Here is a 12,964-nt window from a genome sequence, read left to right on the forward strand (position 1 = left end):
CGTTGGTTAGCAAGGAGAGTTCATGGGCGGAAGGCAACAAGACAAAACACAGCAAAGGAGAAGGATAAGGCAAAGACGAAGAGAAAGCAACCATCTTCCTACGCACCAACCGTCTTCATCCCGCAAACGGGGATCGAAATCGCGCTCCCGTCCGGCTTCATCAGCCTCATCTCGCCCGTAGCCCTGTCCCAGTCCACCGAGCAAACATACGCCAACCGCTCCACCACCTTGCAGAACTCCTTCTCCCAGCCAAAGATTAGACATACGTTGAGAGCCCTTTCCATCACCAGCTCGTCCTGCATATCATCGTCGTGGTCCTCATCCTCGTCGTCATCGTCTTGGAGTCTGTCTTCATTCCGGTTCCTGGGCTGCGGCGGCCATCCGCTCCCCATCTCCCCTTCCACCGTCCCCAACCTCGCCACAAACGATCCCATGCACTTGTTCCGCATCCAGGAGAGCCAGCGCTCGTCCAAAAGTAGCCCGTTGCGAAGACCCCCCAGTCGCCAGAGGTGGATAATGGAGAGAACGGGATCTTTGATGTCACTGCCATCGATCTTGCCGTTGCGGCTGTTGATGTTTTTTCCGCTTGCACCCCCTTCCACTGACTCCTGACTGCCGTCGTCACCTCGAGCCCGACCCTCATCGTGAGTGCTCACCTCCTCCCCGTGGCGGGAAACAGGGCCCGGATGCCCCGGACAACTCTTCCTCCGATAATGAAAATGCATAATCCCCAACAACGCCTCCAGCGCGTCCAGATGTTCCTCCATCTCCTCCAACGATGGTATGGTAGGATAACCCGCATCATCCGCCAGCGGCAAAAGCATGCGTGGGGGTAGGAGGCCCGACAGGGTGACGTAGAACACTTCCTCGGTGTATGCCACATTGACGAACGGAGGGTTGCTGATTGGAACACGGCCATTGACCAGCTTCCAGGCTGTGAACGCGTCCAGAACAAAAGGAGACACATGATAGAAGGTACGGGATGCGATGCCGAGGTGGACCGTCAAAGTAACGGTGCTGTGGTCAACTGGCTGGCAGTGCTGTCCTCGGAGCAGCGACCCTGGGACGGGTGATGGAGACTCCGCAGCCCTGGGGCAAGACGGAGACAAGGACCGAGTGCTCCAGGTGCCAGGGGTCTCGTGGGTGATGTGGACAGGCGTTACCAAAACCGGATCGTTCTCTAGGGACGCTGGCGAGAAATGAGGCGGGGACTGCATCATGGCTGTAGAGTCCGTAGCAGGCTGTCGAGAATCGGTGGCGAGGTCCCCGTCTGCTGCGCGTGAGAGAACATCCATCCACTGCTGTTTGGCTGGCGAAGTTTCAGGTAGTAAGTCGCCAGATGTTGAAGGGAAGCGACAGCTCGGCCGGATCAAGGAGCCCCTGACCGCGCTGACGGAACAAGGCTGGCTGATGGGCTGTGCCGTCTCGACTGCGGAAACTCGGGTACCGGAAGCATTTGCGAGATTATGCGCAGCAGAACTAGAACAGGCGTTCTGTCGGGGTAGATCCAGCGGCCTCACCCATCTCTCAGGCCTCGCGTAGCGTGCACGAGACTTAGAAGTCTTGTTGTGGACCTGCCTTTCAAGCTCTTCTGCCATCATGGCTGTTTGACGTCAATCCACCTAGAAGAGCGGGATGGCAGGAGGACAAGACAAAGGACCTCCCTGTTGCTAGGCAGTTGAGAGATGAGTGCCCTGCTCGCTGTGGTGCTTTGGTTTGGTGTTCTGGGCAGTGATTCTGGTCGTGTAACAGCTCTTGCAGAGAGTCTTGGGGTCCCATGGCAACCGCGGCCGAAGGAGGGAAGAAGTTATATAGAAGGTAAGCTGGTGGAGGAGGTCATGTTTCGTGCTTTTTCTCCTCTCTCCAGCAAGCAGGTTTTGTGGCCTGGCCAATCCCTTCTCAAACTAGTCAAAGTCAAGAGGAGTGACAGATTTCCCATGCTGTTCAAGGATTCTAGTCGATATCAGAAGCAAGGGAGAAGAGAGATTCGTAAAGATACGAAGGGTAAAGGATATTTACGAGGGTAATGAAAAGGATTAGGAGATCTCTTTGTTCTGTATATGCAAAAGAACTTCCTCTGGTCAATGATGGAGCGACACGGCATGGTTCTAGTGAAAAAATACCAAAGCAGTCATAACCGAGTTCTTGTGAGCTGGTGATGTATGTTGTTAACGCCCCATTTGTCGACAAAGGTAGAAAGCATTTGGATGAAGGCTGCGATACATTGTCTGGATACGCCATTAAGATGTTCTTTGGCCAAGGAAATCATGACAATACATGCGTTGGAGAGCAAAAGTCTAAAATAAACCAGATGTACAGGAATACTTGGCATCTCCAAACCGCGCAAAGACCAGCGGCTTCTATCGTTTGATTGAGCATATCAGGAGAAAGGGGACCAAAAACAAATTGCCTTGTTTGGAAGTTCAACGTGGCGCGGCGTGCCACTTGTGGCTGCTTGCACCAGGCAAAGCGGGGGATCTGCCTGACAGGTGGTCTGTGCACGCACGTCATGAAGGGTGGGGCTCTGCAAGTCTGCAGGGGCGCACAGGCCACATTGGGTGCCTATATATACCGCTTGACCCCCCCAAAATTTTAGAATCTTTTTCTTCTTCTTTTCTCAGCTCTCTTTGCCTTTTGGCTTAGATCAAGTGTAGTATCTGTTCTTTTCAGTTTAATCTCTGAAACTACTCTACGGAGTAGATTTATGGATTAAATCAATTTTTGTCACCGCTCGGTCGACCTCTGGACTTGTCCATGTCGCTGAGCTAGTGTCCCCGGTATTACACTGCCTCCGGGTGACGCGAACCACCGTCTTTTCATTGCAATCTCGAGCTTGTTCTCGGGATGTGAGGAAGAGCATCCACTTGAAACGGAGTTGCTGGGGGGGGAGGTTGTGGAATTTCTCGTCATTGACGAGCATGATGAGGGGAAGGTTGTGCAACCTGGACGTCTTTGTATGGATTGTGCGTCTCGCCATGCCGCTTGACGACAGTGGATAGCCCGGAAGACTTGGAAGAAGTCGGCCCTCAGGCTTTAGCTAATGACATGGTTCCATCGGTGTTTTCCCGACTGTGCCGACCGAAATGGAGTTCCCAACTGGGTGGTTTGTGTGTGCCATTCCTTACCTTCGTTCATTGTCACCAGACTCGAGGGTGTGACAGGATGACAGATGATCCGAGTGCTCGCAAGCCAGCATCCAACCTCTGAGGATGCCAACAGACGGCGATGTTAAAGATCGAGTATGTTTCAAACGGAATGCTATATTACAAATAAACAGTCCAGTCCGCCAGCCCGATGTCACGATGTGACGCCGGACCGAGGATTCGGATGTGATCCACAGCGTCCCGCCTGACTCATACTGGCCTGCAAGCATCTCCAAACTAGCGGCGGCCTGAATCAACATCGTGTTTCTTCAACAGCCAGACTGGTGATCCCACACCCTATCGTGAGACCTTGATCTTATGTCTACCTACGACCGAAGATAGCGATGTCGAGCGTCCCACTCCTCAAGACCACATCGGCTAAGGATGCCGCATCCAGCTTCCACATCGCCGACAGGGCAGGACACAACTTTGTTCACATGAGGCAGTGGGAGGGCTTTGAGAAGTCATTGGCAAACCCATGGACCCCAGACACTCCCGATGGATTGTGAGTCCGCCAGCAAGCAGCCATGGACAATTGCTGACGAGACCAGGGTGAATCTGGGTGTGGCCGAGAATGCCCTTATGCATCGAGAGGTTGTTGAGTTTATGGCGAAGAACGTAGGGAACTTTCTGCAACAAGGTCATGGAATGACAGTGCTGATGTCTTGCAATGTAGACCGCCGTCAACCCGATCAGCCACCTGACTTACGGCTCGGGACCGAAAGGATCCCCCAGGCTGAGGCAAGCGCTGGCCTCGTTCCTCAACTCTGGGTTTCAACCCCGCGAGCCAGTTCGAGGCGAAGACATTCTCGTTTTGACTGGGGTCACCTCGGTGGTCGACAACCTCGCGTGGGCAATCCTCAATGAGGGAGAAGGCATCATCATCCCGCAGCCCTTCTACTCGGGCTTTTCTGTCGACATCCCGACCCGAGCCCACGGCGTCATCGTGCCGCTGGAGTTCCAGAAGCTCAAAGAATATAGCGGATTTGACGATGTGTTTGACCCGGTCATGAACGCCAAAGCGCTGGAGGCGGCTCTCGAGGGCGCCAAGGACAAGGGGATCAAAGTCCGGGCGGTTCTCGTCACCAAGTGAGTGGCGGCCAAGCCGGACGCTCCCAAGATTCTGGTGTTCGCTAACCGTTGTCGGCCACCAGTCCTCATAACCCTCTCGGACGATGCTATGCAAGTTTTCCCCAATGCGACAGCCAATGTTGGACACGGCTAACTCTCGCCAGCCTGCCGAAACCCTCCTCGAAATCGCCAGTTTCTGCGGCCGCCACGGCCTCCACCTCATCAGCGACGAGATTTACGCCAAGTCGGTCTTCCAGAACCCCAAGGCTCGCAGCCCGGTTCCTTTTGTATCGATACTCAGCCTCGACCTGGCCGACCGGATCGACTCGCAGCTCGTCCACGTCCTGTACGGAGCGAGCAAGGACTTTTGCGCCAACGGCCTGCGGCTGGGGATGCTCTACAGCAGGAACCAGGGCCTGCAGGCCGCGATCGCGTCGACCAGGTACGTGAAGAGGACCATAGCGGCCACAGCAGGAACATGAAACTCACACAGTGGCATCAGCATGCTTGCGTGGCCGCCGTACCTGATCCAGGAAGCCTGGGCGGCGATGCTGGAAGATGAGGCGTTCACCAGCAACTTCCTCGAGACCAACCAGAAGCGGCTGGCGGAGCAGTACGCCTTCACAACGCAGCGGCTGGACGAGTTCGGGATCCCGCACCACGACAATACGTATGACCCCCTCCTGAATGCTTTCACCTCCGCAAACGCTCCGCCAGCTAACACGATGACAGAAACGCCGGCATGTTCATCTGGATCGACCTCCGGCGGTACCTGACCGGGAAGGCCGAGGTGGCCCCAGGCGAGCTGTCTCTCCACGGGCTGAGCGAGGAAGAGAAGGCGAAATACCGGCACAGGGAATCTGAGCTGGGTCGCCGGTTGTTCGAGAACGGCGTTAATATCGCGCTGGGGACGTGGTTCGCTACGGAAGAGCTCGGTTGGTTCCGACTCGGGTACACCGTGTCGCGGGAAGCGTTGGAGACAGGGCTGGAGAGAATTCGGAAGACGTTGAGGGAGGTTGAGGAGAGTGGTTGGGCGTAGGGGATGTTTTTTGATAGATGATCAAGGGGGCTCTCTTGGATAATAACTAGAAGCTTGAATAGCCCCAAGCTTGAATAGCCCCAGAGATCGGCTGTTAAATTGGACGGTCTGAAAGGCGCCCCCCGCACCCCCGTCCCCCCGTCCCCCCCTTGTAGGGATGCACGTTTGTTATGTAGCAGTAGGCATTCATCTCTCCTGGGTACGTACGTCAGGAGCTCTTGGTCGAATTTTCTCTTTTTGCTCTTTTCTCTCGTCTATTGCATAGTTATAAATCTCCCTCTCTTTTTTTTTCAATTGGCTGGTGAAGCTGTAGGGTACAGTGCGAATAAGATGGCCGAGCGTCGAAGGCGCCAGGTTACACAGTAAACGATTCTTTGCCGTTCGAGCTCCCTCGACCCGCGGGGTTGGCAACGCGGGACGTGGAGCTATTTTATCTTATCTCCGGCCATTGCATCACCACCATAAACCCGATTCGACTGCAACTGTGCCAGGGAGCGAAGCTGCAGTGAGCAACCACTCGAGGTGCCGTCCTCCGTATGTGACGAACAAGTTGACTCCAGTCGCCATTCTCGCGTCGCCATGGCCTACATAGCACCGATCCACCGGCCGAGCAGCGTGCGCCACGCCCTGCGAAGCCGCCTCCTCTCCGACACCGAGGAGAGCCTGGTGCTTGCGTACGTTGGCATTGCCCCTCCGCGCGCCCGGCGTGCCACCAACGCTCCTGGACCGCAGCTGACATCAGCTCCCTCCTAGGAAAGCCAACCGACTCGAGGTATGGCGGCTCTCGGACGGGGTGCTCTCGCTGGCCCTCTCCAAGACCATCAACGGCACCATCTCCATGCTCCAGAGGCTCCGTCCCAAAGACTCGACTACCGATCTCCTCTTCGTCGGTACCGACCGTTTCCAGTATTTCACCCTCGCATGGGATCCCGAGAAGTCGCAGCTCAAAACGCTGAACCCGCTTAACGATGCCGGTGAGCGCTACATGCGCGAGTCTCAGAGCCAGGACCGCGCCCTGGTCGACCCGTCCGGCCGGTACCTGGTCATGCACCTGTGGGAGGGCGTCTTGACAATCCTGGGCCTGGGAAATCGCAAGAACAACGCCATGGAGTTCCCGTGCCGCGACCAGGTGCGCCTGACCGAGCTGTTCATCAAGGCCAGCACCTTTCTGTATACAGAGACGGGGCAGCCCAAGATCGCCTTCCTCTACCAGGAGCGAGCCGATTCCGGCAACGTACGCCTTGCCACGTACCGCCTCACCAAGGACGATAGGCCCATGGACGTGTCCAAGTTCGACCCCAGTCGCGACCGCGAGCTCGACATCGAGGTCCCCGACCCCAGCGCGTCCATGCTGATACCCGTGCGAAAGGTCGAGGAGGAGATCAAGCGGCACAATGTGCGCCACGTCGAGTCCGCCAAGGCGCACATAGGCGGCCTTGTCGTCGTTGGCGAAACGCGCCTGCTGTACATTGACGAGATGACGCACGCAACCGTCGAGTCGGCCCTCACCGAGGCATCCATCTTTGTCGCCTGGGCCGAATACAACGTCACGCACTACCTGCTGGCCGACGACTACGGCGGCCTGCACCTGCTTACGCTCAACACGGAGGGCGTGGTGGTCAAGGGCATGGATGTCAACCTCATCGGCAGGACGTCGCGCGCCAGCAACCTCGTGTACCTGGGGAACGACCTCCTCTTCGTCGCGTCCCACTACGGCGACAGCCAGCTGTTCCGCCTCGACCTTGCCAACGAAGATCCTCGGCAGTACCTCCAGCTCATTCAAACGCTCTCCAACATCGGGCCCATCCTGGACTTCACCATCATGGACATGGGAAATCGGGGCGACGAGGGGCAGCTTGCCAACGAGTACTCGTCGGGGCAGGCCCGCATCGTGACGTGCAGCGGCGCGCACAAGGACGGTACCCTGCGTAGCGTGCGCAGCGGCGTTGGGCTGGAGGACGTGGGCATCCTGGCCGAACTGGAGCACTGCCGGGGTCTGTTTCCGTTGAGGTCGCACCAGTCGTCCGGGAAGACGGACACGCTGGCGGTCTCCTTCCTGACGGAAACGCGGGTGTTCCGGTTCGATCCCGCGGGGGAGGTGGAGGAAGTCGAAGCGTTTGCCGGAATGGCTCTCCACCAGCAAACCCTGCTCGCGATGAACCTCATGGACGGCCGGATTCTGCAGGTCACGGCTTCCGCAGCCACTCTTCTCGATGCCGAGAGCGGCATGACGATAGCGGCGTGGACGCCGCCGGAGGAGAAGAGCATCGTGAGCGCGTCGGCCAACCAGGAGTGGCTCCTACTATCCGTCGATGGTACGGAGCTCGTTTCCTTCAACATACGAAGCGAGCTAGGCGTTGTCGGGCAAAGAGACATCAGCAAGCAGGACCAGATCGCATGCATCCACGTACCACCGCAGCCACAGCTGAGCGGCGTGGCGGTGGTGGGCTTCTGGACGTCCGGCACCATCTCCATCGTCCATCTCAACACGCTAGAGCCGATCCACGGCGAATCGCTACGAAAGTCGGAGGACGACGCTGCCATCCCGCGCGATCTCGCCCTCATACACATCCTGCCGCCAAGCGGAACCTCATCATCCGGGCCCATGCTTTTCGTAGCCATGCAGGACGGCGATGTCGTGACCTTCAACATCTCCAAGGACGACCTGTCCTTCTCCGGCCGCAAGCGCGTCATGCTCGGCATGCGCCAGGCGCGCTTCCACCTCCTCCCGCAGCCCGACGGAACCTACAACATCTTCGCTACTACCGAACACCCAAGCCTGATTTATTCGGCAGAGGGACGCACCGTCTACTCGGCCGTCACCGCCGACGAGGCAACCTACGTCTGCCCCTTCGATGCGGAGGCCTTTCCGGGCTGCATCGCGGTCGCCACCGAAAGCCAGCTTCGCATCGCGCTGATCGACCGCGAGCGCCGCACCCACGTGAAACCCCTCGCCATGGGCGAGATGGTGCGGCGCATCGCCTACTCGCCGCGCGAGAAGGTTTTCGGGTTGGGCTGCATCCGGCGCGAGCTGTCGGCGGGCGAGGAGATCGTGCAGAGCTCGTTCAAGCTGGTCGACGAGGTGTTGTTTGACCGGGTCGGGAGGACGTTCCCGCTCGGCGGGCCGGGGTACACCGAGCTCGTGGAGTGCGTGGTGAGAACTGAGCTGCGGGATTCGTACGGCAATCCGGCCGAGAGGTTCTTGGTCGGGACGAGCTTCCTCCCGGATCCGGATTACGCGCCTGCGACGGACACAAGAGGGAGGATCTTGGTGTTTGGGGTGGATAGGGATAGGAACCCCTATCTTGTGCTGGATCATAAGCTCAAGGGCGCGTGCCGGTGCCTTGCGGTGATTGAACAAGACGCCGGCGAGGAGGGGGACGGCATGAACGGCGATGACGGCGGCGGCGAAGGCGGCGGCGGGGGCCGGCTTATCGTCGCCGGCCTGACAAAGACCGTCGTCGTCTGTCGGTACGACGAGACGTCCAGCACCACGGCCGAGCTCACCCGGCTGGCCTCGTACCGGCCGTCGAGCTATCCCGCCGAAATCACCGTCCGCGGCCGCATCATCGCCGTCGCCGACCTGATGAAGTCGCTCGCCCTGGTCGAGTACGTGCCCGGAACGCCCGCCAAGCTGGTGGAGCGCGCACGGCATCCGGCCAGCGTGTGGGCGACTGCCCTGGGCCAAGTTGAGGGGGATAGCTGGCTCGAGGCGGACGCCCAGGGGAACCTGCTGGTTTTGCGCAGGAACCTGGAAGGCGTCACGGCCGAGGATAAGAAGCGCATGGAGGTCACGAGCGAGATTAATTTGGGCGAGATGGTGAATAGGATCCGGGAGATCGAGGTGGAAACGACCAAGGGGGCGATGATTGTGCCGAGGGCATTTTTGGGGACGGTGAGTACACACACACATGCACACTGCAGCACTCTGGTTTCCTGGATCTAGTCATGCTGACTACAAGCCGATCTACAGGTGGAAGGTGGCATCTACCTCTTCGGCACCGTTGCACCGCACGCGCAGGATCTGCTGTTGCGCTTCCAGGCGAAGCTGGCTGACGAGCTCGACAAGAAGACGCATGCCATCCTCAGGGCTGAGGCCACCGCCGGCAAGGCGCAGGCCAGGGTTGGAGACGCCGCCGACCAAGACGACATTGACGACGACAAGACGGTCGGCCACGTGCCCTTCCGGTCCTATCGGGCGTTCCGCAACGCGGAGCGCGAGGGAGATGGCCCGTTCCGGTTCCTGGACGGCGAGTTTTTGGAGAGATTCTTGGACCTGGACGACAAGGCGCAGAAGGATATCTGTGAAGGGTTGGGCCCGTCGGTGGAGGATATGCGGAACCTGGTGGAGGAGCTGAGAAGGTTGCATTGATTGGAAATGCTGGTGCTTGTGCTTGTGCTGGTGTTGGTGCTCCTGTTGATGTTGATTTGATCGTGGTCATGCATACTATAGCTATAGGACGGGATGCATGACGCTGTCTCGGTCACCATCGGCCTCTCCGCCGCATTTTGGCGTTTGGAATGTCGATGTAGAAGTTTCCGGGGGTGGCAATCAAGGGGGCAATTGGGTTCATTTTTTTTCCTGCTTGTACACAGTAGATCACGATGACCTGTTTTGAATTGGCTGTGAAGGCGTTCATGGTGGCGACAGTGATCCTGGAATTGACACACGGGCAACACACACACAGTAACACAGGTCCGAATCGGGCTGGCAACGCCCGCGGGAGAAGCCGGAGACTGGTTGGGTGCAGCCAATCAGAAGCGGTCCATTTGCCAGAATGGATGCCTCAGGCCGCCGGCGAGCTTCCCCTCGGGACAAGCTCCACGCTCCGGGAAATGTGGAAACATGGTGGACGCTGCTTCGGGAGCCGCCTTTCCTGAAAAACCTCAGTCCACTGGGCTCGGCTCATCGTCGACAACGTCCACCACCACTTTGACAACAACAACCACCCCGCGACCGAGCGAAAGCGACCCAATTGCTCCTCGCCCAGCTCCGCCTGCCGTCCTGTTGTTTACCCCCGCGGACCGCTAGCGACGACAACCAGCCCAAGAGGCCTTTTTCCCTCCCACCCCCGCCAGCCTGAAAAAAAAAAAACAAAAAAAACAAAGAAAACGAAATGGCGCCCCTCCAGACCCTCCCCCGCGCCCTCGCGCGCGCCGCCTCCTCCCGCCTCCCGACCCAGGCCGTGCGCGCCGTGAGCTCGACGCCCGCCCTCAGCGCCGGCGCCTCGTCGTCCTTCGAGAGCCCCTTCAAGGGCGAGTCCAAGACCACCAAGGTGCCCGACTTCTCCAAGTACATGGCCAAGGCCCCCGGCGGCAAGAACGCCCTGTACTCGTACTTCATGGTCGGCACCATGGGCGCCATCACGGCGGCGGGCGCCAAGAGCACCATCCAAGGTGAGTTGAGTCTTTTTTGATCTTGTCGAGGTGGGATGGGATGGGATGGGATGGGATGGGATGCGATGCGATGCGATGCGATGCGAGAGGGGTGGGGAATACTCCGTGGTGGTGGTGATGATGATGGTGGTAGTGATGGTGGTAGCGGGACCCGCTGAGCGGGCTTTTCTTGGGCGAGGAGGGATGGGGAGAGAGGTTGGTGGAGGGCCATTGGCGAGGGGACGATGCGTGGAGGTGGGGGTGTGGTGGTGGTGGTGGTGGTGGTGGTAGTTGCGTGGAGATGGGAATGTTGGGTTAGGAGGAAGAACAAAACAGGAGCAGAAGCATGAGCAAGAGCAAGAGCAGGGGCGGGAGCACGAGGGAACGCTCACGAGATACGGACTGACCAGCTGGCTAACCCGCACGCGTACACCAGAGTTCCTCGTCAACATGTCCGCTTCGGCCGATGTCTTGGCCATGGCCAAGGTCGAGGTTGACCTCAGCGCCATTCCTGAGGGCAAGAATGTACGTTGCAGCGTCACCGGGAACCGCATGACAAAGATGGGAGAGAGACGCCGGTGCTGACTTTCTACCCTCTACAGGTGATCATCAAGTGGCGCGGCAAGCCCGTCTTCATCCGCCACCGCACCCAGGCCGAGATTGACGAGGCCAACAGCGTCAACGTCTCCTCATTAAGGCACCCCGAGACGGACGAGCAGCGCGTCAAGCAGCCCGAGTGGCTCGTCATGCTGGGTAGGTGCTTGGGAGAGGGGGAGGAGAGGGAAAGGATCCCCATCAGGGCAATAAGCCAGCTAACAAGCGGTGCTTTGTTTAGGCGTCTGCACACACCTGGGTTGTGTCCCCATCGGCGAGGCCGGCGACTTTGGCGGTTGGTTCTGCCCTTGCCACGGTTCGCACTACGACATCTCGGGCCGCATCAGGAAAGGCCCCGCTCCCCTGAACCTCGAGATCCCCGAGTACGAAATCACCGAGGACAACAAGCTGGTCGTCGGTTAAAACAAAGAAACAAAAACAACCGAACACAAAGACGAGGAAGGGGTGTGACCGCCGGTGGTGGTGGTGGTGTTCTAGGCACTGTACAGTATGGGGAGCCAGGTGTTTCTGGTTGGGCCAAGAGAGAGAAAGAAAGATAAGGGGGAGCATTATTGCAGCGCCGTTATAGACCATATACCGTGGAGCAAAACCTGACTGCTGCTGCTGCTACTGCTGCTGCTAGAGTCTGGGCCAAACCTTTCCTTTCTTTCTCTTAGCCTTTCCTTAGATTTGGATCAGCTTCGAATAAAATGCCAAATGTACAAACCGGGACTCGTGATACGAGAAATATGCACATATACATGCTACCGCTTCTGCTCTTGCTGCGACGCGAGGAGGGAAAAAATAAATAAATTAATGAAAAAAACAAAAAAAAAAGGGGGGGGGGGGGGTTGTTGATTGGTAGCTTATGGCCAGCCAGCTTGAAACCGCCCCAGCGAGGGCAGATAGGCCGGATAGCCAAGCGGTGCTGATCGTGGGAACGACTGAATCACGGCATGATGGGGCCTCGGCACCCCCCGAGGTTAACGTTCGGATCAAGGAGCCCAAAGACCTTCACGAGAAGGCCGCCGACTGGCCGACCAACGAAAGACAAGGCCGAGCATGAACAGAGATCTTCCTCTTAGGTGACGGTGATATGGGGATGGTGCGGTGAAATCGGAGCCCAACTGCCGGCGGGTGTGTGATGACGGGGTGGGATTTTATGTGTCGATCATGCTCAAGCGTCGGGGAGGTCTTGAGATGACAGCGGGCGCATCAACGCCGGGGTGCTTGATCTCTCTTGGGAGACGATGCCATCATCACTCGTGCAACTACAGGAGCTACTGTGTAACTATGTACAAGCAGGGAAGGCCTCGATGTGGGATGCCCGGTCTGCCCACCTTGTCCGGTGCTTACACCTGTGATTTTGCTATGGTCAACCGCACGGGTTCATGCAGGGTACCTAGTTGGGTTGGTTTGTGCCTCAGCACGATGGAGCTGCATCATTGAGCACACTGGGCTGGATGGATGGCCTGTGCTGCTGACGTTGATTCCATCCATGCCCTGAGCGTACGTACGGCGTTTCAGAGTGCGGCGACGGCTTGGCCGCGCTCAAAGAAGAAAGGCGTCCCCGAGGCATGAGGGTTCTTGGAAGCTCGGGAGAATGAACAAGCAAGCCAAGCACCCACGGCCAACGTAGTAGGTTTTAGGTTCCCAGCAGGAAGCCATCTGCGTCGTGGAATCCGACGAGGCCTGCATGCCCTTCCCCTGCATCTCACTACCTAGGTAGCTATGTACTGTC

At 58.1% G+C, this 12,964-nt stretch overlaps 3 protein-coding genes across 3 annotated transcripts; all 3 read left to right on the forward strand.

The window, feature by feature from the left end:
• Positions 1-3,487: 3,487 nt before the first annotated feature.
• VTJ83DRAFT_4526 (uncharacterized protein) lies at positions 3,488-5,253 on the forward strand (the record flags this gene model as incomplete). Its single annotated transcript, XM_071011025.1, has 7 exons — positions 3,488-3,648; positions 3,695-3,761; positions 3,820-4,232; positions 4,298-4,325; positions 4,379-4,656; positions 4,717-4,884; positions 4,947-5,253. 7 exons carry the CDS (start codon positions 3,488-3,490, stop codon positions 5,251-5,253), a joined length of 1,422 nt encoding a protein of 473 aa, XP_070865976.1.
• Positions 5,254-5,832: 579 nt separating this feature from the next.
• VTJ83DRAFT_4527 (uncharacterized protein) lies at positions 5,833-9,625 on the forward strand (the record flags this gene model as incomplete). The annotated part of the gene is made up of 3 exons (XM_071011026.1): positions 5,833-5,927; positions 6,007-9,148; positions 9,227-9,625. 3 exons carry the CDS (start codon positions 5,833-5,835, stop codon positions 9,623-9,625), a joined length of 3,636 nt encoding a protein of 1,211 aa, XP_070865977.1.
• Positions 9,626-10,370: 745 nt separating this feature from the next.
• On the forward strand, positions 10,371-11,646 carry VTJ83DRAFT_4528 (uncharacterized protein; the record flags this gene model as incomplete). The annotated part of the gene is made up of 4 exons (XM_071011027.1): positions 10,371-10,650; positions 11,066-11,154; positions 11,232-11,382; positions 11,465-11,646. The coding sequence occupies 4 exons, from the start codon at positions 10,371-10,373 to the stop codon at positions 11,644-11,646; spliced, it is 702 nt and encodes a 233-aa protein (XP_070865978.1).
• Positions 11,647-12,964: the final 1,318 nt, after the last annotated feature.

Source organism: Remersonia thermophila, chromosome 4 (genome assembly GCF_042764415.1).
Source record: "Remersonia thermophila strain ATCC 22073 chromosome 4, whole genome shotgun sequence".
NCBI classification, from domain to species: domain Eukaryota; kingdom Fungi; phylum Ascomycota; class Sordariomycetes; order Sordariales; family Chaetomiaceae; genus Remersonia; species Remersonia thermophila.